The sequence below is a fragment of the Furipterus horrens genome, unplaced genomic scaffold (assembly GCF_987537825.1).
Source record: "Furipterus horrens unplaced genomic scaffold, mFurHor1.1.pri manual_scaffold_5, whole genome shotgun sequence".
NCBI classification, from domain to species: domain Eukaryota; kingdom Metazoa; phylum Chordata; class Mammalia; order Chiroptera; family Furipteridae; genus Furipterus; species Furipterus horrens.
This window is the reverse complement of record NW_028327175.1, coordinates 116252427-116280206: the sequence shown is the minus strand read 5'-3', so window position 1 is coordinate 116280206 and position 27780 is coordinate 116252427. Positions and strand designations below refer to the sequence as shown.

At 46.8% G+C, this 27780-nt stretch overlaps 1 protein-coding gene across 1 annotated transcript; it reads right to left on the bottom strand.

Moving 5' to 3' along the window:
- Positions 1-172: 172 nt before the first annotated feature.
- SLX4 (SLX4 structure-specific endonuclease subunit) lies at positions 173-22029 on the bottom strand. Its single transcript, XM_090277125.1, is given in 16 exon segments — positions 173-952; positions 954-1290; positions 1759-2169; positions 2747-2849; positions 4885-7109; positions 8371-8540; positions 9367-9513; positions 10392-10480; positions 10918-11143; positions 11723-12039; positions 12159-12367; positions 14502-14720; positions 15631-15820; positions 17728-17946; positions 19332-20137; positions 21988-22029. Coding segments are annotated over 15 exon segments (5265 nt in total). The 5' UTR covers positions 19678-20137; positions 21988-22029; the 3' UTR covers positions 173-895.
- Positions 22030-27780: the final 5751 nt, after the last annotated feature.

The window sequence follows — 27780 nt, the reverse complement described above, 5'->3', positions numbered from 1 at the left end:
GAACCAAAGTGAAATGAGGAGCCAGCAGGCCTGGGTTATCCCTTGAGATAAATAACAGGCACAAAGGCCTTTTGCAGACATACTTTGGGGACAGCAGGGAGCTGTGGGTGAAGCTCATGGCCAGTTTCCCTCATTATTTTTCTAGAGTTGAACATTTGGAAGGTTTTCATAAAGCATTTTTGTTTTTATTGCACATCATATAAAATGAACTACACTGTACTTAAAACAGACAAGACATACACAAGGTGCAGAGACCCAAATTCTTCTCTTCCAGATCTAACGCGTGTTCCACGCTGCTCCTGAGGCTGGAGGCAGCTTTCGCACACACTAACTGAAGCAGGTCACAAAGAACATGCTTGTTTTGGGGATTTCAGAGCTGTGCTGGGCCCTTCTGTACTGTCCAGTTGGGAGACTGCTGGTGACAACGACAGGGGTCTGGGCAGGACAGGTGGACCCGCAGAGCACTTGGCGCATGGCAGAGCAGGCCTGTGGACACCTGGAGGAGGCTGGGGTTACAGCACACATACTGAGAAGGAAGATGGACAGGGCAGGCTGGACCCAGACATCTCTCTCAGGGACAGACATACTGTGACTGATGGATGTAGAGAGCCAAAGATGTGCCAGGTCAGGTCTCCCCCGGCCAGTGACCCGCTGCCCTTCTGAAACACACACTGGCCCAGGAGGGTTAAAGAGAGACAAACAGTGGGCTCCAACAGGAGGAGCAAGGGCCCTAAATTCAGTGGGTAGCATGTTCGGAGTACCCCTCCAGGAAACGGAGGGGAAAGGAAGCTGACCCACGTCAATGCCATCATCATTTTCACAGTGGGGAACAGATGTGGTCCCAAGGCTCAGAAACGTGTGTGGAGGCCTGGCTTACCAAAGGTGCCACAAACCCTCACATGCTGCTAATGGCCATGGGTGGGAAGCGGGGAATGGGCCGGTCTGTTCTGCCCCCGCCTCTTCTTGCCCATGGGCTGCCGCCTCTTCCTCGCAAACTTTTCCTTCCGGGCCGCGGCAGTGGTGAAGGTGATGCAGTTGGTGTCCAGGAAATCCAGCAGCTTCCCTGTGGCCACGCGGATGCCCTGCTGCTTCAGCTCAGCCTGCAGCTCCGCCAGCTCAAAGGGCTGGTACAGCAGCACCTTGCGGTAGAGTGCCGGTGTGGAGCGGATGTAGCGCCTTACCGCCTCCTCCGTGGCCACTGCCTGGACGGCGGCCTGTGAAGCACTGACCCCCTGCTCACCCTCATCTTCTCCTGTACACTCAAAGGCCACTCCAAACTCACCAGAAGAACTGAAAAGGACCAGATATTAATATTTTGTGACACCCCTTCCTTCCAGCCCATCTCCCACATCAAGAGCCTCTTTGAACAAAGGAGTGTCTCTATGTCCCCTGAGAAGCCTTGCAAATGGCATGCGTGACCCCCCAGTGCTATGTCCCTGGCACTCTAGCTGCCAGCCTGGGAAGGATCTTGTCCTCAGCCAGAAACTTCCATTGACGGTGTCAGACCCCCACCAAGAAGACACACTGGGTTGGCCCCACTCAAGAGCATCCTGTGGGCTGAGGTTGTGGGAGCTCCAAAGGTCTGCTCAGGGACCCACATGGGGCTGCCCTTGAACCCCACCTGCATTTCCTATAGTTCAAACCCAAAAGACAACTGGAGTTTCTGAACACCGGCCACTACGCTGTGCTTATGCCAACTCTCTGACCTCCTGGTCAGAGGACCTATGAAGCTGCTGACCTGTCCTTCAATCTGGTTACCTCTGTGAGCTTAAGGAAGTGTCGCTGCTGTCCACAGAGGTGGCCATGGATTCCTGGGAGGCTGGGAGCTGGGTATCACCATCAGGGCCTAGAGACATCTCTTTGGCTGGTGACATGTGAGGAATGCTTCCTCCAGGCTGTGGCTTTTGATGTCGGGTGCCCTTGGTCTTAGCTGCTTCCCTGGACCTTTGGGGAACAGGGTCAGAAGGGGCCTCCAGCCTGGCACAGCCAGCTGCCTTTGATTCCTTGGAGGTCTTGGTGGCAGGGGTCTGGCTGAGAGAAGCCTCCAGAGGCACCTGTGAGAACTGGCTCTCATTGTCGGAGTCCGACTCCAGTGTCTGGTGAGTGTACTGGAATATCTCCCTCAGCTTCAGGACCATCTGGCGTTTGGGCAGAGGGCGTACGCCAAACCTGAATGGGGAAACAGGTGAACTTCAGCAAAGAGCAAACAATTGTCAACAAATGAATGGCTTTGTGTAACCGAAATCTTAAGTGCCTGACTTTTATGGCCATTCAGAGGTTAGTGTCTATCCTGTGTGCCAATTGAGCTTACTTTAAAGAATATTCCAGAAATGCCATTCCTTGTGTACTGAGCAACAGTGGTGGCGATGACTTTCCTGGGCCCAATGTGAAATGCAGTGTTCATTAGGATATGATAGTTTTGATCTTCTCTTAAAAAAATCATGTCTCCTTACTCAGATTGTTAAGGCCAGGGTCCCATCTCCATCCACATGACATATGGGGACCTATCTGTTACCTGATGGGTAACCTGGAGGAATCTCATTTCTTAGTTTCTTGAGGCCTGGGTAATTTGGGGAATAGCATATGAAGAGCTGGCAAGCACACATGCCCCCTCCCTACAGCAGCCCCTGAACCAGGGTCCAGAATGGATTGAGTGGAAGGTCCTACAACTCCCAGCCTCACTAAACCTGGTCACTTGCAAGAGAGGGGTACCACTAATGAGCAAGGTTTCAATAACACCACCAACCTATCCAGTTCCTTCTTTAGTACCGGGGTCTCCATGATGGAATACCGTGGCATTGGCGTTATGGGTACTTTGGGGGGCAAGTTCTTCCTCCGATTAGCACCTTCTGAGTAAAACAAAAGAAACAAATGGTTCAGTAGAAGGGGCCCAGGTTTACCTTTCCCGACATTAGTGTTACCAAGAGAAGGGTACACTTGAAGAAAGCCCAGTCCCATCTGCTCCCTGAGAGCAGTGATGTCCACCCCTTCACCATCTGACTCTGGCATCATGTCTTCCTGTTAGAAAGCGTCACTCAGCACACAATGAGAGCCATGCAGCCTTGTGAAATGCTGATGCTTTGTGAAGGGGACAGAAGCAGACAAGTGGTTGCCACAGGCTGGGGCAATAGGGCACAGGCAGGGACTGCTAATAAGTACAATATTTATTTCTTGGGAGATATAAATATTCTGCAATTAGTGGTGATGGTTACAGAACATTGTGAGTATACTAAAACCACTGAATGGTACATTTTAAAGGGTGAATTTTATGGTATGTAAAACTGTCTCAATAAAGCTGTTATTTAAAAAAAAAGAAATGGGCATTTTACAGATAAATGGGACAATTAGGAAAAGATGGACTTTGGTTCTTATTCTTTTTATGAGCATGGAATCCTTTGAGGCTCCAATGAAAACAAGACTCTGTCTCCTGAAAAATACACAAAATTCTTTATACAATTTCAGAGAGTTTGTCACCCCTTAAAGCCCATCTCAAATTCAGACTAAGGACCCTGGTCTAAGGTCTCCAGCAATGGTTCTCACGGCATCGACAGGGAATCGGTTAGAAATGCAAATTCTTGGTTGCACCGCAGATCTCCTGAAGCAGAAGCCAGGGGGTGGAGGGGTGGGGGCCTGGCCACGTGTGTTTTAAGCTCTCCAGGCAATTCTGATGCTCACTCAAGGTTGAAAGTGCTGGTCAATGATGCCCAGTTCATCTAGGATTTTAAAAGGAAATGAAACACCAGGTCACAGGCAGATGATCTGTCCATAAGCTTTGCTTCCCTGTTACCAGTCACTGCTCAGCATCATTCTGCCCTTCCTGGCTCTCCCTGGACCTGACTCCCTGGGGAAGGGGGCAGCACCTTGAGGGGCCTATACTAGCGGCTTTGATTCTCCCCTATAACTGAAATGAGCTGGGACGTGGATGGACTGAGGCCCATAAAAGGTCTCTCTCACAGCCCCATCTGTTGTTATTAAATTGAGATAAAATTCACATAATAAAATGTTAAAGTAATTCAGTGGCACTTAATATATTCATAGTGTTGTACAACGGCTAGCTCTAACTAGTTGCAAAACGTGTTAATCCCCCACCAAGGAAATTCCATAGCTAGCAAGCACCTCATTCTCCCCTCTGCCCCTGGCAACCATTAATCTGCTTTCTAGCTCTATGGATTTGACTATTCTGGTCATTTCATAAAAATGGAATCATACAATACATGGTCTTTTGTGACTGACTTCTTTCATGTAACATGATTTTTTTAAGGTTTATCCATGTTACATCATGTATCAATGCTACATTCCTTTTTTATGGCTGAATAACATTCCACTTTTTGGATAGCCCATATTTTATATATCAACTCAATTAGCTGAGGGGCATTTGGGTTGCTTCCACCTTTTAGCTATTGTGAATAGAGCTGCTGTGAACATTTGTGAAGAAGGATCTCTTTCAGTCCTGATTTTAATTCTTTTGGTTGTATATATAGCAGTGGAACTGCTGGGTCATAATGGCAATTCTGTGTGTAACTTTTTAAGGAGCTGCACTTGCCCAATCTCAAGACATACCTGAGGTGTGCACCTTGGCCTCTCAGAGGTGCTGGTTCACTATTCTGGAGTGGCGTCCACAGGCAGGGACTTTTAACAAGTGCCCAGGTGAACTGTAGGGTCTAGGCAAGTTTAGGAAGTCCTGACTTACTGGCTAAGAAGTGTAAGTCTGATAGCAAGCTTATTCTCCCTCAACTGTGGAGAGGGGTCTGGAAGGCAAGGAAGGGGTTTGTCACAGGTCAGCAGGCCTTTCAGCATTGCCGTCCCATGTTGGCATTACCAATTTCCACCTGGGCCCTTAGTGTAAAAGAAGGTAAAAGATAAATAACGTTCTCCACTACTCACTTGGCTTCTCTAACCCTTCTGATTCCTGACCTCGATCAGCTCTTGGTGTCTGGGCCAGAGAAGGAAACTCTGGAGACTTCTGTTCTTCTCCATCCCAATCATCCCACAGAGATGATTTCAAGTAGCTCAGCCTGCTGCTCCCAGGGGAGCTGGCCTGAGGGGATTTCTCTTGAGACTTCCTCTGGCCAATGCAGCTTCCTCGGATGGGGGTGGTGCCCAGGAGTGCAGGGGAGTGGCAATCACTGCTGTCTGGGGCCTCCCTGGCCCTATGGCTGGGGCTGCTGGTGCTCAGGGGGCCAGTCCGCTCAAGGTTCAAACTGTCAATCGGAATTGGTGAGAGGGGCTCCACATGCCAACAGCAGTCATCAGGTGGAATGAGGGGGCCGCTGTCTAGCATGGGGCTGTGGCTCACCTGATGGGAAGCCACCTCCTGCTCATCGTCACTGTCCTCCACCTCCACCACTTCATTCACTGTGGGCTGACTTGGCAGGATTGGCCTGGGCAGCGAGCGCTTCAGGAACTGCCCACTGAAATCAGCAAGGCCTCCCGAGGTTGGACAGGGAGCCGGCAGAGGAAAGTGCTCATAGCGCCTGGGGCGGGGACTGGAAGGGCTTCTGGGATTGACAGAGACCAGACAGAACGATGATGTCTGGGGAACAATTACTGAAAACTCACTAGTGGCTCTGGGTCCATCCCTGTTTTCTAATGGGGCCCTGGGCCTGAGCTGAGCCATTTCATATGTTGAAGTCCTAGACCTGAGGTCCATGGTTTGGGTCTGCAATGAGTAGTCACGGCTTCTGCTGGCAAGTGGGGTGGCGGGCACCAGCCACGAGGTGTCTGTGGTGCTGTCCTTGTCAGGGCTGCTCTCAGGGCTACAGAACAGCTGGGGGGTCCCTCTGTCACCCACACAGCCCTGGCTCCTTGACAGCTGCCCCTCCTCCTGCTGCACTGTGGCCTCTCTCCTTGGTGGGCTTTGGGAAGGTTCCTGATCTGCGTCAACGTCGATGATGGAGAACAGGTCAGAGAACTTGGGGCTAACTTCTAGAACTTTCCCTTCTTCCAGGGGACCATTAAAAACTGACTTCATTTTGGTTTGTTCTAGCTCCGGCTCTTCATCTGAATCCAATAAAAGGATAATATCATTTTCTCTGTTCATGCTGGATGGAGAATTCTGAGATCTGGAACTCCAATGGCCAGGTTTTGCCTGAGTTAGGTCAATGGATGGAGACTTTTCTGGTGAGATCAAGACTCCTTTATTTCTGCATTCCAACATGGAACTGTGTTCTTCGCCTTTCTTGCAGCCTGGATGGTTAAGTAGTGTGGAAAGGCTCTGACCCCTCTTCTGCTTCGATGGTGAGTCCTGGGAGGCTGCCCTGGAAGCTCTGCCCTGCGACTGAGGCACTGGTAGGGACAAGTCACTTGTGCAATGAGGGTGAGGCTGTGATTGGCAGGGACTCCTGCTTGCAGGAGGCTGTGATGGGAAGAAGCATGGGTATGATGGAGGTGCCTGCTGGCAAATAGGGGGATGGGAGCTCTCCCCCTCCCTTTCTCTGATAGTGCTGCTGCCTCTCTCATGATCACTTGTTATTTGGGATGGTTCAGGGTATCCTCCTGGAGTTGATAAAAAGGGCTGTTTATAATCACTGTCATCAACTGAGTACAAAAAGGATCCTTCCTTTCTCTGTGACCAATAGCCCTGAGGAGGGCTAGAGGAATTAGTAGGATCCAGTGCTTCCTCCTCCCCATCTGAACACTGGCTTGCGAGTGGCAGGAACATGGACTGCCCCACATTTTTCCCTTTGGCTTGGGCCTCATCTCTTTCCTGCCCAGATAATTCCATCTGTTCTGCATTTTCTGACTGTTCTTTAACCTGGATGCTTGATAGGATTTGCCCAGAACCTAGACCATCTTTCCCAAGCTGGTTAGTTTCCTCTATCTCTGGAGCTCTTTCCCCATGGAGCAGCTTTTGCTGAGTAGCTGCGAATTCATAGATTTCTTCCATTTCTGCCTCATTGACCTTTTCTTTATCTTCTTCAAGGCTCTCGGATTTCAACAAGGCTTCTGCTTCCTCCTCTTCACCTACCCACATTGACCTTAAGAGTTCTTGGAAATTCTCTGCTCTGCTTTCACAATCCTCATCTCCCTTCTCCTTCCAGCATCCGCCCTCCGAGTCCATCACGACAGATGCTTGTTTGCACAGGTGAGCAAGCTCACTCACACCAAACCTGCAACAGGAAACACCACGCATCATCACCGTCCTGCACAGAGGCTGTGGCAGGGTGCCCCTGGCACAGACGAGAATTAGAATGGAAGTCCTCACAGGGAGGACAGCTGTGACTCAGTCCTGGCCTTCTCTCAGCTCTCCGGTGACTACAGTGCATGTGCAACACTCCAGGACACTCAGAAATAGAGACTAGTGAGACCTTAAGACAAGGCTCGCTAACTTCAGTGTATAAACAGGAAGGGGTACATCAGGCTGAGCTGAAGATAACAATAATTGGTGATGCTGCAAAACTGGGGCGCACATGCTGCCTTGGAAGCTACTCAAAGCACTGTGATCAATGCAAACCAATGCCTGCTAAACCTGTCATAGGTTAACCCAGGTCAATGAGTGCACCAGCCTGTCACCTGCTTGAAGGTTCTGTGGTCTGATTGGTACATTTAAAACCCTAGAGGCTGAACCAATCCCTTCCTAAGAATGCATCTGAGGGCTCTGGCCGGGTGGCTCAGTTGGTTGGAGCATTGTCCCGTACACCAAAATGTTGCAGGTTCGATCCCCGGTCAGTGCATATACCTAGGTTGCAGTTTTGATCCCTGATCGGGGCACATACGGGAAGCAACCAATCGATGTTTCTCTCTTACATCAATGCTTCTCTCTCTTTCTTTCTCTCTCTCTTTCTCAAATCAACGAAAGCATGTCCTGAGGATTTGAAAAAAAAGAATGCATCTGAGGGGCGACATAACTTTGGATGAACAAGGCTTTTTTTTTTATCCCAGAGGCCCTCACACCTCGTCAGTAAGTAGAACATCCTTTTTTGCTGAGCTACCTGCCACCTCTCCTGAGATACTGGTATGGACGAGCTAGGCAGGTACAAATTCATGGGAGGTGGACTAAGCCTTCGATCTACTCTGTCTTCTGAGACTTGGGAGAGGGCTGCTATTGTTTAACCTCAGTGGTGGAACAACTGAGAAGCAGCAGTGTCTGGGGGGAGCTGAGGCTGAGGACCACCCTCTTATCACACCCAGGGAGCTAAAAGTCACATGGCTCAGCAGAGGACTGTTCAAGCAGCCTTAGCTCTCCTGCGAGAGTCCATTTCTGGCCAGATTTCCTACTAATACGCCTTGTTTAAGGTTACCACTGGGCATAAACTTGGGACTAAAAGGAATACAACGGACTCAGCTCTGATCTTCCCATGAGCCATCATCCTGATAATCCTTGTCAGCTGACATCAGAAGCCATGAAGTAAATGGAAGAAAAATTCAGACCTGTAGGCCAGGGAGCTCAGGTCAGGGGCTAGCTGGGGAGGCAGGCCAGTGTCTGCAGTGTAGAGATAATGCAGGAATGCATGAGCAGCCTCAGTGCTCACGTCACTCAGCAGGACGCGTTGGGTTCTTAGGTCACCATCTTCTATAGCGAAGAATCCTTCACTGTTTACCTGAGGGTGAAATAAAGCACAGAGGGTTTACTGACTGGATGTCATGACTTGGGATGAAGCAGATGGTCTTGGGGAGGGTGGTCCTGTGAGTCTCTAATTTTACAAACAGCCTCAGCCCAGTAATGAGCATTAGCTAGTGTCACTCCATTTTGATGGCCAGAAACTCTGCAGTTTAAACCATAAAACCTATCTGTTTTCAAATTTAAATCAGGGATAGATGTTCAAGAATCCAGTTGGTTCCCTCTTGACAAGATGTATCAAAGGCACTAGAACTTTCTGAGAAACCAACAGCAGTTTCTTGGAGTCCAATAACACAATACTCAAATAAAACACACGTCAACACAGATATGCCTGCCAGCAGCTCAACTTAAAATGGTCATTATAAGTCTTCATAACTATGCAAATAGAGAAAGAGAAACAATTCGGGGGGGGGCAGATTTTTATTCAATGGTACATGAACAAGAAATCTGATGTTTCCCAATCCTGAGGTAATTTCCTCATATCACATCCTAATCTCAAGCATGTCTTCTCCACAGAAGTGTAACCTTACGGCAACAAAGGAAAAAACGTTTAGGGCAGTGGGAGGAGAGCAGGGAGCGAGAAGGGTGAAAGCATGGGGGCAGCAGAAGTGAGATGGCTCAGGAGGGGTGAGCTAGGGGGACAGGAAGACAGAGAGAACCTGAGCAAAGAGTGACAAGGAACAGAGAGGCAGAAAGGCAAGGAGAGGGAGAGAAGGGCAGAGGGAGAGGAAGGGAGAGAGGAAAACAAAGAGGCTCAAGGGGGGTGGAGGGGCCGCATGGAGACAGCCTGTTCACCACACACTTACATACTGAATGAGAAGTGGGCATCGGGCATAAAGTACAAACTTGTGAGCATACAGCACCTCCCCGCTGTCCAGCTGAAACTGAATATCACTCAGGTGTGGGTTATTGACCATGGCACTGAAGTCAGCAACCAGCAAACCGAGGTAGATCTGAAACAGGAGACAGCTGTCACTTCCACCTGTCACTTTCCTCTAACTGTGCAAGGTCCCCAACTGGGATGATGCCAGGATGCCAGGCAGGACTCTTGCACTCCTTTCAATAGGGCTCCTACACTGGGTCCCACCTTTAAGTTGCCTTAAGTCATGCAGCAACATGAAACAGCAAAACACTAGCTTCTCTCTCAAATACTCTATCACACCAATTTCCCTGGCCTAAAGTGGGAGGGATGAGCAGATGGAGAGGCAAGGACGCTCTAAAAAGATGGAGCTGTAGCAGTGGCAGCTGCTGAGCACCATGTGTGCCAGGCCTAGTGTTTCACTAACATCCTTGTGTGGCCCTGTGAGAAACTTACCAGCCCGGTGTGAGGACCTCAGTCCATACGGTTAAGGGAGCCAGCTGAGAGGAGCTCAAGTCCCTTTTCCATGTGCCATGATCACCAGAACTTGGTGTGATACTGACATACTAATGGGGTGACATACACTCTAAGGGAGACCAATTTCTCAGGCAATTCATTGCCAACACAGAACATGAACTATTCAGGGGAGGCCAGCCCAGGACCAGCATGCCAGAGGGGCAGAGCGAATCCTGAATGAATGAATGAAGCTCAGAAACATGGGCACAGAGCAGTCGGCTGAATGAGGTGATGTCCAAGAGTAACAGCAGTCCCTCTGAAATCCCAAGCAGAGCAGGCTCCCGGGGCTTGGTGAATGAGTTACCCCCACAGTTTAGTGACAAAAGGAACAATGCCTCATGGCAGAGCCCCAATAGGGGAACAGGCAGTGAGCTGACTGCACTGAACCTATGATGAGCACCTGAAGCCAAGACTATAGAGCTGGAGCAGGGCCAGGCCCCACAGAGGGGTCCTTACCGAAGCCTGGCCACCCATTTCCGAGTGCTGCTCCTCGGCTGGCAGGACAAACCCAGTCAGTGGAAGGCCACCGGGCAACAGATCCATCCCTGAGAGAAGAATTCGCAGGTTAAAATAATATCACTTCCTGGCAACATCAGCCTCCAGGGAAAGAGCCTCAACTGTGGGCTGAGCCAACCCCAGAGGGTCCTTGGACGTCTTTGTGAAAGTGATGCCCGCAAACCACCTTACCACTACCCCCTTCCAACAAAGAGGAACACAAGCAGTAAAATAAACAGAATTATCCCACTGATCACTCACTCTGGACAAATTACTCTATTCTTGTTCAAAGTTTAAGGAAGTGGTAATATTTACCTGTGTCACATTTACCTTTGGGGAAAAAAATGAAAGCACCTACAGAGACTACCCTCTACCCCCATCACATGGGGACAAACCAGGGAATCTCAGCTCTGAGGTGCCTTCGTGGTCTTGGTCACAGGGTAGTGAGGACCCAGAGGCTGGCCCAGGTGTCCCATCTGTGTCTCACCTGTAGTTCCCCCCGAGTCAGCCAGGCCCCCGCTGCTGGGCAACTGGCTGGCACTCAGCCGCTCTCTTGCCAGGTCCATTAGGTCCTGCAGGGCCTGGTACTCCTTTTGGCTGGTGGACAGTGACGGGTTTCTGGGAGAGGTGCTGTGGAGGACAGGTGGCATGCGCACGCCTGGCTGTGGCTGGTCAGGTGATCCTGGTGGCAGCACGGGTTCCTGTGAGAGACCCTGAGAGAAGTTGGAAGCCAGAGTAACCGTGTGGCTGCCACAGCACCCACCACCCAGATGGTCCCTAACGGTGCTAGCCACGGCCCAGAGAAACCCCGGGAAGCTTTTCCTCATCACCATCTGTCAGCAGGCCTGTCTGTCATGGTGAAGGCCATGCCTGTGGCATCCACATCTGCAGAAAGATCCCTGGGAGCCCATTCTCTGAATGTCATCTAAGTGACCTCAAGAAAGTGAGTACCAATTCCAGAACCACCTGCATCAGGCTTCTCTGGTTCCTGAGCCCCATCACAGGCAGATTTTGTCAGTCTTCTGGGGAGGGGCCTGGAATTCTGCCTTTTAAACAAACTCTCCAGGAACACAATACATCTGGACACCAACAGTCCTCCTTGTTCTGACCAGGAGAGCCATCTAGTCGCTGCCAAGAGAAACACCCTATGGCTGACAACCCTAGACTTTCCTCCTTTCCCCTCCTTCTAGAACTTTCTGTCCCCCAGCTGTTGATTCCCAGTGCTGTAATCCTGCAGCTGCCAACACTCCCTCACCAGAGCCCACCCACATGTGTCTGAGGGGATGACACACCTTGGTGGGCTGCTGGGGCACCACGGGAGGCACCAGGCTTGCTGTGTAGAAGGATTCCAGAGCCCAGGCCCTGGTCAGGGCACTGCCCTCCCACAGAAAGTTCTTCCCTTCAGATGGCTGCAGACACCTGCTGGCCTTTTCTGGCTCTTCCTGTAAAAGTCTGCTCACAGGAAGTGGCGGCGTACTGGACTGCTCTCCTTCCTCCTCTGCAAAGAGCTGGGCCACACGATCTTCAATCTGTCTTCCTGTGGTCTCTGAGTCCTGGACTAACAACTGGGGTGGGGAAAGGGTTGCTTTCTTCTTGCGACTCTTCTTGTCTAGAGAGAAAGAAAAGTAATGGTTAACAGTCATCCACGTAGCCTAGGCCCAGCGATAACCTTCCATCAGAGGCAGTAAGGTGAGGTTTCCCCAGAGCCACCACTGTGGACACATATACCTGTTGACAGTTTTTTTGTCTCAGAGGAAGCAGTTCCCAGTGTGAACACTGCAGGCACAGCCTCCTGTTCCATCTCGGATCGGGATAGAGCCATGGCCACCAGCAGGTCCTCAGACAGCACCTCTGGCTCATTGACCTTCTGCCTCTTCCGTGGCCCCTTCTTGTTGGGGGCTCCCTTCCTTTTCAAACCTCCAATGTTATTGCTGAAGCTTAAAAGGCAGCCAAACAGAAAGGTTAGTGATGGCTAGAGTTGTGAGCACTTCCTGTCCTGAGATCCCCACTGGAGCAAACAGGGCTGGACCCCTTCTTCTCTGTTAGGGGAAGAGAAAAGAGGTAAATGCGGACCCATCAGACGCAGGCATCAGGTGCTCTGGGAATTCACTGTGCTCATTCTGTGCCTCATGCAAGCTCACACGATCCTAGGCCAAAAGTTTAGCTCAATCCAGACATGGGAGGGTCTGGTCCTGCTGTGTGATTCTGCCCAGCCAGGTTGGGTGGCAGCATCGTACCTGCACACCCTAAATGTGCCCAGACCCTTCCTGTGGAATCCACACGTGATGGTTCCAAGTCAGCACCCTGGATTCTACCAACTTCTTCTGCTCATCGATACTTCAGATACCCCTTAGGTTGTCCTGGACACATTGGCCATAAAAGGACTCCTTCCCTACTGGGGGGCTGCAGGGCAGTGCTTCTGCCCAAGGTCTGAAGGAAAGGCCTCTCGGTTTGGATCACCAATGTGGCCAACAGGCTCGGAGGCCAATGTACTCATTTGACTCCGAGAGATTTACTGATTTTCTGGTTAGAGAGAACCTAGACTGCCCACTGACTTCTGACAGGCTGCACAAGAAGTAGAAGGGTAAAGGTGGGAAAGAAACCAAGGGCAACCCCAAGATCGCCTTCCCTGCAGCTGCAGGGCATTCTGGAAACACCTCTGGTTTTCACAAAAGCTCGTGCTCTCCGGTGGGCCAGCAATGGCTCCGGAATCTCAGGTATCACCTCAGGAGATCCAAGTGAGCCCTAATTCAGTTCTAACTTCCTGGGAACTCTGTATGATCACCACAGCCTCCAAAAGGAAAAGGAGCCATTCCAACATCCCGGCGCGCAGCCACCATGTAGGCTGCACCTGCGGACCCAACAGGCAGGGCCCGGGCCCTGGTGAAAGCAGGTGAGGGGTGCCAAGGCAAGTGGGGTGCTCTGGCCAGCACATGAGCCCTGGCCAGGGGGTCATGGCTACCCCAGAGGTTCCAAACAGCCCAGGCTTGGCCTTAGGGCAGAGAAGACTCAAAGTCTCAGTGAGGGGGGCCATTTGTAGCTTTCCACTTTAAGGGCCTTCTAGAAGAATCCTCACACATGTTGTTTCACTTCTTGGAGGTATTTAAAGAGCAGATATATTTTATCTGAGTAGGTAGTCTCAGTGTGGTCCTGCCAAAAGGCAAGCAATGGCTTAGGTAACATCTCTTCTCAGCCTTAAGGCTTCCTAGTCTACGATGCTAGTTAGTGCTGATATGCTAAAATGCAGACAGACTTACTAGCAAAGATAGCCTCTGCCCTTCCTGTCTCAGCTTTGATCCAGCTCACATGCCCAGAACCTATGTGCAAGGCAGTGGCCAGGACAAACAAACCACGCTTGGCATTCCCTTTGCTGTTGACAGCTTGTCCAAGAATTCCCAAACCTGCAGCAGTCCAGGGCTAAAGCTCCCTCTGTTCCCTAGAACGGTGGGGTCTACTCTGCCACCCCAACATAGCAGCAGGGGCGATGTAGCACAAAGCTGACCTTCCGCCACCTGTGTGCCTGTGGTTTGCACGCTGAAGACTGTGCCATCACAGGGCCTCCTATTTTAACATTTAAGTATTTAATTCATGCAAATATTTTTGAAGGCCTATGGTTCTGTCTCACCAATTCTCTGAACTATGCTGAGTAATCTTACATTAATGGTATGAAAATCGGACTACACTGAGATGGAAGTGAGGCTGTACCACATGTGAAACAGATGAGGTGAAGTGAATTACTGAATTCTTAGCTGCTCCAGAGGGCACTGACCACAGGGGCTTGGGAATGGAAAGTTCGCAGAAGGAAGGACCTCAAGGAAACCAGTCCAACAGGTCATTTCCACAGATACTCCCACACCCGCACAGACCATTTCAAAGCCATCCGGGATGCGGAATTTGTCCTCTACTCGATCCCTGCGGAGACCATGACTGATTTCCTTGACTGATTTCCTCGTTTCATTTCCAGCATCAAAGAGGGCTCAATTGTCCTCCAACACTACATAGGCTTTATTTTTTCCTTTTAAAAACAAAGCAGAGTACTTCTTTGATGTTCTTCCTTTTCACCTGACTCACCTCGGTGCCTGTGCCAGCGGGCCGCAGGCGCCCTCCGGCTGAGCTGTCTGCAGCCGCACGGCCTGGAGCAGGAGCTGGGGGCGAACCTCCATCTTCACTGCACACTTTTTTAAGTGACTGGTTCTGCTCTTTGGGGTGAGAAACGGCTTGCCACAAATTGGGCATTCAGGGATCTGAGGTACAGGAGGTCTCAGTGCCTTTTCAGCCTCATCTAAGCACCTGAGGGGAGATAGTAAACACAGGAGAACCACCTTCCCTGGGAGTTCCACATCTACAAGGACATGCTGTGGGCCAAACCTCGTTCCCCCAAAGCTAGGCCCTTCACACAAGCTGTAGTCAGCCTCCCGATATGGAATTTAGGTACCGGGTAGCAAACGCAAGAGCAGAAAGCAAGGACAAATTAAACATAGTCATAATCGCTTCTCGGCCTTTTGGCTAAGATCAAGTGTAAACATAGTCATAGAGTCACCATATGACCCAGCAATTCCACTCCTAAGTGTATACCCAAAAGAACTGAAAACATACTTAAGCAAACACATGAAATGCATGTTCATGGCAGCTCTAATCACAATATCCAAATGGTAGAAACAATGGAAAAGTCTATCAATGGATAAATAAGATGTAGTCTATCCATACAATAGACTATAAAGGCATAAAAAAGAAGAAAGCACTGATGCATGCTACAACATGCGTGAACCTTGAATCAGGCACACATGAAGGCCACACAGTGTTTGACTCCACTTATGTCCAGAATAAGCAAATTGATAAGAGACAGAAAGCACAATAGTCGTTGCCAGGGGCAGGGGGAAGGGGAAATGGAGAGCGAGTGCTAATGGGCACAAGTTTTCTTCTTGGGGTTGATGAAAATATTCTAAAACTGATTGTGGTGATGACTGCATAACTCTGTGACTATTACTAAATAAAAGCCATTGAATTGTTCACTCTAAATGGGTTAATTGTATGGTATGTGAATTATATCTCAATAAAGCTGTTTAAAAATAGAAAGCATGGACAGGCTGATACCAACACTGAGTGCTATTGTAAGACATCTCATGATTATCACTACAGCCATAGGGGCCCCTGGCTCTGGTCATACCCACAGGAAAGGTGACAGTTGCGTTGCTCCTACCAGTTCACATGCTGCTCCCTCCGTGTCACGTTCATAGCTGAGAGGTTCTTTTGACAGATCTGGCAGAAGAACAACCCCTTCCCCTCCAGGCTGTCATCATGTGCAGAAGCTCGTTCCTGCCCAAACTCCTGCTGTGGGGCCAAGGTCACTGCACTGTCGCTCTCTGTGGCAGGGAGCCAGGGCCCAGACCCTGTGGAGAGGCATGAAGGACCGTGAGGACGAGCTCATCCTCAGACCTCTGCACATCTGTCAGATCTTGCAGAGCAAGGACACCGGGTGTAGCATGGGGAAACTAGACCCTGCACTATTCTGCCTCATGCCAGGCACCATCCAGTGAAGTGGGCAGTACACAGGGCTCCTAGAACAGTACTTCTCAAACTTTAATATGTGTAAAAATCACTGGGTGACCCGGTTAAAATGAAGGTTCACATTACGAAGGTCTAGATGGAGCCTGAGCTCCTGCATTTCTAACAACTCCCAGGTAAGGCTGATACTGGTGGTCCAAGACTACGTCCTATAGAACTTTCTTTTCATTTTTCCCATTTCTGCTAAAGTCAGCTGCCTTGGACATGCCAGGTTAAGGATCTTATTCCAACAAGTCTAAGTTTTCTCTTCAAAGTTCAACCTTTCCTACTGCTATGACCTCTATGAACCTTGTTCCCATCCTGGAAGAACCAGGTCAGAGTGAAATGCCTTGAGATGGCTCCCAAGGTAGTCATGCCTGTCTCTGCCACCCTGTCACGTCTGATATTGCTGAAGCAGACCCTTGGCATTCATGAGGGACATACCCTGAAAACTTCAAAAATTCACAATTCTTGAATTTACTAATGGCCTATTACTCTTTCCACCAAAGACAGAAAAGCATCACATTTTATTTTGATGCCCCTGTCCCCCTCACCTTTTCTTAAGCAAAGCAGTGGTTTCTCTCCCCTGAGCATTACTGGGCACGATGTGAAGATATATGGAAGCAACTGAGCCACATCTAGAGGAGGCACTGGGCTCTCATACTGGCTGAGCGACTCTTCTGCACCCCTTGGGTGCTCAAGGGCTCAAGGACTGATGCCGCAGAAGTTGTCACCTTGCTACCTGTGTGAGTCTTTGGGGTAGCCTGAGCATCATCAGTCTCCTAGATGAAATATGCAAATGCAATACCACAGGACTACATGCTCATTAGGTATAGATTTGTCAATATAGTTTCTTCCTATTTCTTTTCCTTTTATATATTTTCATCAGAGATGAGGATTCATATTGTCTAGGGGATAAAGACTGAAACCACCAGACATTATGTGCTTCTTGGGGGGTGCACAGCACCTGCAAACTGCTGTTGCAAACTGTTTAACCTGAAGCCAATGAAACCTGTAGTTTACTCAGTGCTGTGCAACACAGAGGTTGCAGGAAGGGGTTAAATGACATCATGAATAAACAATCAACCAGAAAAAGGTAAATTTTAAGACAACTACCTGGACTCCTCAAAAAGTATTAAACAAAAACAAAAACAAGGGGACTGTTCTAGACTTTAGATCTTAAGAGACTACTGGCCATAGCCATAGAGTATATGAACTTATAGTAGTGACAAATCCTAAGACACCAGCTACAAAAGCTGTTCTTGGGACAATTGGGGAAATTTGAATATGCACTAGATACTAGGCAATATTATGAAGTTAGGTGTGATAATGCTATTGAGATTATGGAGAACATAGGGGTAAAGTATCATGATGCCTATACCTTACTTTCACAGAAGCACATATATTTATAGAGACATAAAAAAATATATGGCAAAATGTTAACAATTGTTAAATCTAGGCTGAGGATATGGAGGGTTTATTGTAAAATAATGTTTGACTTTTCTGTTTGGAAAAATTTCAAAATAAAAAGTCAAAATCCAAACAAGAGGAAAAGGTACCTTGTTAAAGAAACTAACTGAGTAATGACCCAAGGGACCCTTTGTTCTCTGGCCAGGCGCCACGAAATGGCAGATAGAATGCCAGGCAGAGCCCACCCTCAGCAAAAACGCAGGGAAGGTTGGTTCTTTCTTGTTCTCCTTCCTCCAGAATTAGAACTTATTCCTGTTGGGAAGACAGAAAACTCCCGTCATACCATTCCCCGCCATCACTGCCTCTTGAGAGCCCTCTGGGACGTTTCCTTCAAGGGAACATCCTTCTGAAGCATGTTTCAAACGCTCGGGGTCTGCTCTCTTGAACTGCTGCATTCGCTGTAGGACTACCTCGGCCGCCCGGGGTTTGGAGGGACTCGGCACCATCACCATCGCAGTCAGACAGGAAGGAGAGGACTGGGAGCTGCTGATAGGAGCAGCCTCTGAGGAGGAAAATATTCACATGCATTTTGTTCTAGGTGGAGAAACAAAACACTCTTCCACCAAATACAGGTTAGACATAACTTTGACAGGGGTCTTTTACCAACTAGATTAGGTTTAACCCTCAAGTGTGAATAGGACTGATTGTTTCTTGGTAACCTCACTGTTTGTGGGGATATAAATGTACCTGTCATAAAGATCTATGCCAGGAGAGGGAATGGAGAGTGACTGTTAATGAGCACAGGGTTTATTTGGGGGTGATGAAAATGTTTTAAAATTAAGCAGTGGTGATGGTTGCATAACTCTGTGAATATACTACAACCATTGAACTGTACACTTCAAAAGAGTGAGTTTTACAGAATATGAATATCCCTATAAAGCTGTTATTAAAGAAATATTAATGACAAACATTTATCTCTTTCTAGGTCAGAAGTTTTCCTTTAAGTTGGTGGGTGTCCTCCAGTGGGGCTCCATGAAGCTCCTGAAGGTGTATGTCAATTTTGCAGGTATGTGGGTGGGGGGGCAGTTTTCTGTGGGAATCATGCATACCTTTCACTAGACTCTCAGAGGGAGCATGAAGGACCAACAACATTTCAGCAACACTTCTGAAGCCTTACAATAGTCTCTAGAAGCTAAGCTTTTACCACCACTGCACCGAGACGTCATGCTGACCACACCGGGTACAAAATATTGTTTAAGATCAGGAAGTGAAGGTGAGAAAAATTTAGAAACAGAAGTCTGGAGCCCAAAGATCTTGCTCTGTATTAGATATGCAGGGCTGGTTTTCAGCTCTGCATGAAAAATATATGCTAAGCATATGGTTTAGTACATCAAGGGCAGCAGAGGAAGAAAGCTGCTTTAAACAAATGAACAAAAACAACAAAAATGGCAGGGGAAATTAAAAGTTATTTGGAGGAGAAAGGAAGGACATGAAGATTCTCCTGGAACTTAAACTCATATGGCACCCATTATGGAATGACTTAAGAGAAAATGGGAGAGGCAGCATTATTTTCATGTTAATGTAACTCATGTCAACTATATAATGTAAGCATTAATAGGAAATTGGAAGAGAAGAGGGCCCCAACATAATCACGTGGAAAATTCACAAAGGGGTTATATTTTTTATGACTATTATCTAAAACAGGAGTTGGCAAAATATGGTCCTCAGGCTGGCTGCCTGTTTTTGTAAATGAAGTTTTGCTGGAACACAGCTCATTCACTTATTGCCTAGGGAATTGAGTTGTGACAGAGACCATATGGCCTGCAAAGCCAAAACAATTTACTACCTGGCCTTTTACAGAAAATTTTCCGACACCTGGTTTAAAATACTACAAACCACCTCTGGTTTCCTCTCTGGAAGCTCTGGCAGTGTTTCTGGCTGGATTACCTGTCTGGGTGCTCCGTGCACTCTCCTGGGACACAGCAGAAGCAAGCACACTTCCTTCCCCATTATCAGGGGGAGCTGGTTCACTCTCCTGCCACTTGGGTACCCCTTGCTTTTTTGTCCTTGTAGCCTGGCTGCCAGTTCGAGTTTTCTTCTCCCTGGGGCCTTGAATGGTTTTGCTCCTGGTAGCAGTTGGTTTAGTTCTTTCCAGTTTGCTTGTTATCTGAGTGCTGTTTGAGGCCTTTTTTGTCTTCCTTCCCCCTGTCCCTTCCTTGGTACCATTCTTTTTCACCCTTTGGAAAAAACTGGCACAGAGTTCCTTAAAATCATCATCTGACTCATCCATCATCTGACCAGTTTTAAGGCTTTAAAAGTGGTTTCCAGAGAACTAAGGGTCAATCTGGGGGCCCAAGAATGAGCCTAGCGGGGCCTCATTCAGAATCACAGCTTCATTAGCATTCTTTAATTCTCACTGAGATACCTGGAGAATTTGCACAGTTGAGCAAAAAGTACTGTTTTTCCCTCCATAATGATTTAAAACATCTTCCTTCAAATTGAGCCTGTGTTAAATAGCATGTTTAAAGCTTCCCTCTGTTAAAGTTCACATCTGAGAGGTTTTTTTTGTCCAAGAGATGCCTCTAGGATAGAATACATATGATGTTGATGCTCCAGTGATTGTCCAAGATCTCCATGGTGATAAAGCACTCTTAGTTCATTTAATTTCACATCTGTGGAAAATCAAAAGCATCTAGGTGTAATCAGACAGATACTGTCATTTCGTGCCATTTCTTCCAGGTAGGTATAAGAGCCTGTGGAGTAAGAGAGTAATAATACACCTGTCAATACTCAGGTATAGCTTGATTAACACAGACCCATTATCCTATAGGACATCACGACACAATGGGGGTGCGAGGGGGGTCTAAAAGCTCATCACAGTACATTCTTTCACTGGCAGAAAAACTTGGGCATCTTGGAAGAGTATTGTTTTGTTGAAATCTGGGGAATAAGTCCCATGAAGGGCAGTCACCACAAAAACCTGATGGTTCCCAAATCCAGAAAAACTCTTAGGCAACATAATGATAGAGAGAGAGATAGTGCGTGTGTTTGTGGGAGAGAAGGAATATGAGAATGAATATGCTCTTGAACACTCAGGAGATAGGAACAAGTAAAAGGCAGGAACACAGGAGGCTCATCCTTCATTGATACAACCAATTTTTCCAAGTCAAAAAAGACCACTTTCTTCCTCCTCTCACCCCAGCAAGAGCTCCCCAAACTCAGGTGACTAGAATGCTGTCCAAATGCAAAGATTAGGCATTAAGAGCATGATTATTTACATCAGCACATTTTAGTTGGGTTCAAAAATCAAAATTGAATCGACTCAATGACAGAAAGTTCATTTCAAATTCAATAATGGAATCTCCACTGTACAGGTAATCCCATTAATCATCTAATTTTCAAGTGCTTAGGCAGACACAGAGACCTAGAATCCACTTAGCATGGTTGGCTCGTTCACACCTTCCATGTCACCTCCTTAGAGAAGCTTCCCCTCATCCTTTATCTAAGTATACCCTCTCCACCCTATTATTTTCTTCCATCACACAATAACACTTATCACAAGTTATAATCATATGTAATAGATAACATTTATTGAATGCTAACTGAATGCCAGGCACCAGTCAATTGCTTTACAAGTCTAATTCATTTAACCCTTACAACAATGTTATTTGGTAGAATCTATTGTCATCCCTTCTTTACAGCAAGGAATCAAGCGTAAGAATGAAGAACTGGTTCAAGTTCATACAGCTTTGAAGTGGCAGGGCTGGGATCAAACCCAGGCATTATGGTGCCAGGGCATCAATTCTTATTCATTTACTTATTATCTGTCCCCTGCTAAGCTCAAAACTTGAGGAGGGCACACAGATTCATCTATTTTACTATGTATTCTCTTAGGCTGATAAGCACCTGTCTTGTAAAAAGTGCTCGACAATTATTTGCTGAATTAATTAACCGCAAAGAGTTCGGTACAATAGGAGGGAAGAGAAAGTGGGGGTGGGAGAGGCTTCAGGGAGAAGCAGCGATCAGTGTCCTAGCGCTTGGAATGTTAGGCTAACCAAACAATTTTATCTTGTTGGATGTGAAGAGCTAAAGCAAATTCCACCCTCCACACTGCTGTCTCCACGTCTCTGTTGTTAAAGCAGTCCATCTCCTATACGTACTCAATCAGTATTTGCTTAAGGACGTAGAGGGTCCTAGGAGACCTCAAGTGTCTAGAGGACCGGCGACTTTTGCCTACTCAGCTTTGGTACCTACGGCGGCGCCGGGCTCCCAGCAGACGAGGAATGAATGGGCATATGAGAGGCAGACCCTGCCTTTCCCCTCAACCCTGTAACACTCAGGAAATGGGCACGGGCTCAGCCTGGGGAAGGGCTGCCAAGGACTCTGATCACTAATTGCGATCGCCAGAGTGACTCCCGAGCAGTGACTCCGTGGGTATCCGCATCCCCCCACCTCTCCTCCTTTCAGGCAGCCCGGGCCTCCTGCACCCAAGCGCTGCTCCTGACTCTACACCGCGGTTGGAAGGGGACCAGAAAGGTCCGAGATGGCTGCATCTCTTCCACCCGGGTGCATACACCTAGCCCCAAAGCCCAGCCCCTCCTACCTCCGGCGCCGCCGCGGCAAGGTCTCAACCGAGAGCCTCCAGCCTGCGCATGCGCTGCCAGGCTGCCCCACCCCCCCCCGCAGAGAATTGCGTCTGCGCAGGCGTAGAGCGGTCCGGGAGACTTGCTTCCCATCCTCCTCCGCGGCTTAGGCGGGAACGAAGAGCGTTTCCAGGGGGCGTGAGGCGTAGCGAGGCGGGGCGTCGCGGTGCACATTGGGGCGGGGTATCTTAGAGTTGTGTGGCCGCAGGGCTGGGTGGTGGTTATGGCTGCTGGTGCAGCGGCGTCCGGAAAAGTCTATTAAGTGTTGAGGAAAAGTCGCGTGAGTTCAGGACACCGCCGCAGTTTTAAGCTGAATTTTGGGTCCACCGCTGTTCACGGAGGAAATGTTTTTGTATTCAATGGCGGCCCTTCCAGTGCACCTGCCTAAGGAGCCAACGTGTAAATGGAGGGAGGGGGGATTTGGAGACGCACCAAATGCCGCCTGACGGGGAGGAAGAGCTTCCTTCCCGGAGAGGGTAGCGAACCGGTTGAGTCCTGGAGGTCGGGAGGTGTTAGCTGGAAAGTCATCCTGTTTGTGCCGAGGCTTAGGTGATATGGTTTCCAGCCCGCCTGGAAGGGTTCGCCACGGGCCAAAATTTAAGGGAGCATTAAGGGTTTGAACTTAAACCTGGGGTCATTGGAAGCCATTGAAGATTCTGTTTTTAAAAAAAGTTACAGTGTAAAAATGGATCTGAAGTGGCAAGGCGAGCCCCACTAGGAGGCTGTTATAATCTAGGTGAGAAATGAGGGTGTCCTGAATTAGCAGTTGGAATGGAGACGTAGGCGTTTGAAATGCCATGACCCAATTATGTGTTAAAAATTGTAGGTTTCTGGCCCGAGCACTTGTGTAGAATGTGGTCCCAAACACTGAAATAATGGAATACAGGAAGAGTAGGTTTGGAAGGAAGAGGATATGTAGAGGTTTTAAAAATATATGTAATTAACATATAAAATTCACCCCTTCAAAGTGCATGATTTAGTGGTTTTTAGGATAGTCACAGGGTTGTACAACTGTCATCACTGTCTAATTCCAGAACATTTTATAACCCAAAATAGAAATCTTTGTACCATTAGTATTCTCTCCCCACTCCCCCTTACTCCATCCCCTAGCAATCACTAATGTACTTTCTGTTGCTATGGATTTGCCTAGCCTGTATATTTTATGTAAATGGACTCAGACAATATGTGGCCTTTTCTGTCTGGCTGATTTTAAGGTTCATGTAGCATGAATTGATTTCTTTTAATGGCTGGATAATATTTCCACATTATAGCTATACCACATTTTGTTTATTAATAGTTGATGGACTTTTGAGCTCTTTCCATTTTTGGCTATTACAAATAATGCTGCTGTGAACATTTGTGTACAAGTTTTGTGTTTTTAGTTCAGTTGGACATACACCTAGGAAGGTAATTGCTGGGTCGTACTACATTTGGTTCTGAGTGCTGAGTGTGAGATGCTAATAGAACTCCCAAGACCTTCCTCTTTCTTTTTAATTCTTATTTATTGATTTGGTGGAGAGAGACATCTATTTGTTGTTCCACTTATTTATGCCATTCATTGGTTTATTCTTGTATGTGCTCTGACCCGAGATTGAACCAGCAACCTTGGCATATCAGGACAACACTAACCAACTGAGGTATCCAGCCAAGGCCCACAACTTTTTCTGTAAGAAGGAGTTCAGGAGTTGTTATTTGGTTTTGGAAACCTATGTTAGTTTGTAGTATGATTTCCAATTGATTGGATCAGTTAGACAGCACAAGAGTTGTAGGCAGCACAGAGGAAGGGGTAGGGTAGGGTGTCTCATTTTTACGGGCAGGATTTTAATTTATAGAGATGTGTGATTGACGACATGGAGAGACCAATGCCATTGAAAGAAGAAACATTTCTGGAGAGAAGAGGCATGCCGCACCACAGGATGGTTTTGGCCAGGAGGCAGAAGCAGGAGCTAGGGGAAAGCTTAGGTCAGATCCTTAGTTCCTTGAAAAAGGCAAGGCAGGGCAGGGTAAGCCTTTTAGGACAGGCTAGTTTGAATAGTTTTGGCAGGTTTGGGGCAATAGGAATAGTCTTTAGTTGCCTGTTGCCTGATACCTGGCACTGGGATAATTTAGGGCAGGGGCAGTATTGGCTTGGTCTGGGAGAGTTAAAGGAGTTGATTACTTTGCATATGGGAGGCTGCTTTCAAGTAAGTTGATTACTGTCTTTAGGAGTTAGCTAGCCCTGGAAAGGGCAGTCTTTCCACCGGCAAGATTTTTAAGATGTCAAAATATCATAAGATACAGAAAAAAAAATTTTTTTTAAACATGATTAACACACAGGGACATGGCTAGGATGATATGAAGGACAGTTGTAAAGGTGGCACTTATTTTTCTCCAAATTGAAAATGAAGGGTCTGAGTCTAATTTAGGACTTAAATCTCTTAGAGGCCCAGGGAAGAAAGCCTTCCTCCTCTCCCCCAATCTGGCCATAGATTTAGAACAAAATTATTTAGCTGAAGGGTAGAGAAGAGAATGTTCCTTAAACCTTACATTCTCAACTGAATTAACTATGCAAGATTTTAAACTGGAAATGCTTGGGCACCACCCTTAAACCTGCTGAATAAATCTTGGGCAGAGTTTCCGACCTATCTCTTTTGAAAGTTTTACAGATGATTTTGATAGCCTGTAGATTAGAGACTGATTGTTCACTACATTTAACCTATACCTACTGGACAAATCTTGTAGGCTAAGTATAAAAGAGATGTCAGAAGCTGGATGAGAGGTAATTGGGATTTAAAGCTAGACATGATTCCTCCCTTCAAGGAGCAAAGATCTGGGACAGCTTTGTCTTTGAGGCACGGTGAACTATTGTGATTTATCTTCAGCAGACGCCTGAGGTTCACACTCTTCCACTGGGACTAGGCAGGACTCACTCAATGTAACTAAACTGAAAGAAGTGTCCAGGAACAATGTTTCTAGGTCCATGTTATTTCAATGGGAATACTACATATTTCCTGCCAGCATTTGCAGCAAAACTGCACTGCCAAAACACATAAGCCAGTAACATGAAGGAACATTTACTGTATTAAAAGGTCAGGATTGCCCTGACTGGTGTGGCTTGATTGGGCGTTGCTCCGTGAAACCAAAGGTCACTGGTCCAATTTCTGGCCAGGACATATGCTTGGATTATGGGCTCAGTCCCCGACTGGGGTGCATACTAGAGACAACTGATGAATGTTTCTCTCCCTCTCTCCCTCCCTTACCTTCTTTCTAAAAATAAATTAAAAACATCTTTCTAAAAGGGCAGGATTATCTTTATGTTTGATAAGCCTTCCAAGGTTTATCAGAAAGAGAAAATGGATGCAGAAGTGTGTGGAAAAATTAAGACACAATGTATTCCAAGTAGAGGCTCTTTTCACGTCCATAGGAGTAGATCCTTTTTTTTGGTCCAGGGGAAATAGGCAAAGGTTGAATATGCTATGATTATGACTTTCTTACTTTCCTGGAATATTTCCTTTTTTGAAACTTTTGGCATCTTCCTTAGAGTTAATGTTTTAAACAGTCCTGTGGAAGAAGTGAAAGGCCCTTGTTCCAGTTCTGTGTTTTGGTTATAAGTCACAAAACCAAAACCTGCCCAGCTCCCTCTCATTTACCTTGGCAAGGGTTGGAAAGAGGGCAGATTGAACAAGGGAAGAGTTGTCTGTCTTCCCAGTGCTTTTTACTGTTGAATAATCCTGTTTCCTACAACTGCCAAAATTGTTGAAATCAGGAGGGGAAATAACTATTTTACATGTCAATGTGGACAGAAGTTGTTCTAGGTTATGCTATATTTCTGTCTACCACTGCCACCTTTTGTGTAATATAGTTCTATTAATTTTGCTAGATGGATTTAAGGGGAGTTTCCATGCAGATTTACTGGCCTCAACTGCAAAGCAGCATTTTGCCTAACAAAGTTGATAATGGCACTCATAATTTCAATGTTAAAATTAAGTCATCTTCCACTTAATATGATGGCACGACTCCCCTAGTGATGTGTAGATTAAGTGTAATCCCTGTCAAAATTCCAGTAGCCTTTTTTTTTTTTTTGAGAAATGGAAAAACTGATTATAAACTTCATACGGAATTGCAAGGAACCTAAACAGCCAAAACAATCTTGGAAAAGAACAGAATTGGAGGATGCACACTTCTGATTTGAAAACTTTCTTAAAGCTACAGTAATCAGGACTATGTGTTACTGACCTGGCTGGTGTCGCTCAGTGGATTGAGTGCCAGCCTGCAAACCGATAGGTTGCCAGTTCGATTCCCACTCAAGGCACATGTCTGGGTTGCGGGCCAGGTCCTCACTTGGGGGTGTGTAAGAGGGAACTGATAGGTGTATCTCTCACACATTGTTTCTCTCCCTTTATCCCTCCCTTCCCCTCTCTCTAAAAAGAAATAAAATTTGTAAAACGTGTACTTAAAAAGAAGTGTGTCACTGACATAAGACTAGATGCATAGATATGGAATAGAATTGAGAGTCTAGAAAAAACCCATACATTCACAGACAATTGATTTTGGACAAGAATGCCAAGACCATTTAATGGGGAAAGAATAATCTCTTGGATGAATGGTACTGGGGTGACCTTGGTTTGATCATGGATTCTAGATATGATACCAAAAGCACAAGAAAACAACCAAAGAAAGATAAATTGGACTTCATTAGAATTTAAAACTTTTGTGCATCAAAGGGTACTATCAAGAAAGGGAAAGACAATCCACAGGATGGGAGGAAATATTTGAAAGTCGTATATCTCATATGGGTCTCGTATGCACAGCACACAAATAACTTATAACTCAACAACAAAAAGACAAGCCAGTTAGAAAATGGACGAAGTATTAGAAAAGACAGTTCTCATAAAATGGTATACAAATGGTTAACAAGTCCCCCCAAAAGATGCTCACCATCATTAGTTAGAGAAATGCAAGTCAAAACCACAATGAGACACCATTTCACATCCACTGGGGCAGCCATTAAAAAAAGAAAAACTTAAGCGTTGGCAAGGGCATGGAGAAAGTGGAACCCTCGTACATTGCTAGAGGTTCATAATGGTGTAGATGCTGTGGAAAACAGTTTGGTGGTTCTTCAACAGGTTAAACATTGAATTACCATATAGCCCAGTAATTCTATTCCTAGGTATTTGCCCAAAAGAATTGAAAGAGAGGTATTCAAACAAAAACTGTTGTTCCTACTCAAAATAGCCAGAAAGTAGAAACATCCCAAATGCCCCTCAGTGAATGAATGGATAAACAAATGTGGTATATACAGTGGAAAACATGTTACAATATATGTTTGCTTATTTTGAATGATTAACTAATGGGCCTTTTGTTTTTAAGAGTTAACGAGGTTCCGTTTACTGCCCCACTAAGTACTTCATTGGGTCAGCAGAGTGGTATAAGAAAAATTCATGAATTAGGCTTTCCTTTCAAAAAGTTCACATTTCATACTTAGGTCACATTCATTTAGTCATATCATTTATCACATCATTTAGTCCCATTCATGTGATTGGGTAACACATTTTTCAGAGATTGAAAAGCTGCATATAGTTAGTAAAGGAATCTTTTAGTTTTGAACCTGAACTGACCCCAAATAAATACTGAAGTTTACCTCTAGGAAGAAAAGAACATTTACGAATTGTGTCCTAAGCACTTTCTTTGATATTTTCCATCCAGTATTTCTTTTAGTCCTCTGAAAAGCTCTATGTGATAAATATTGTACTTCTTTATAAATGAGGAAATTG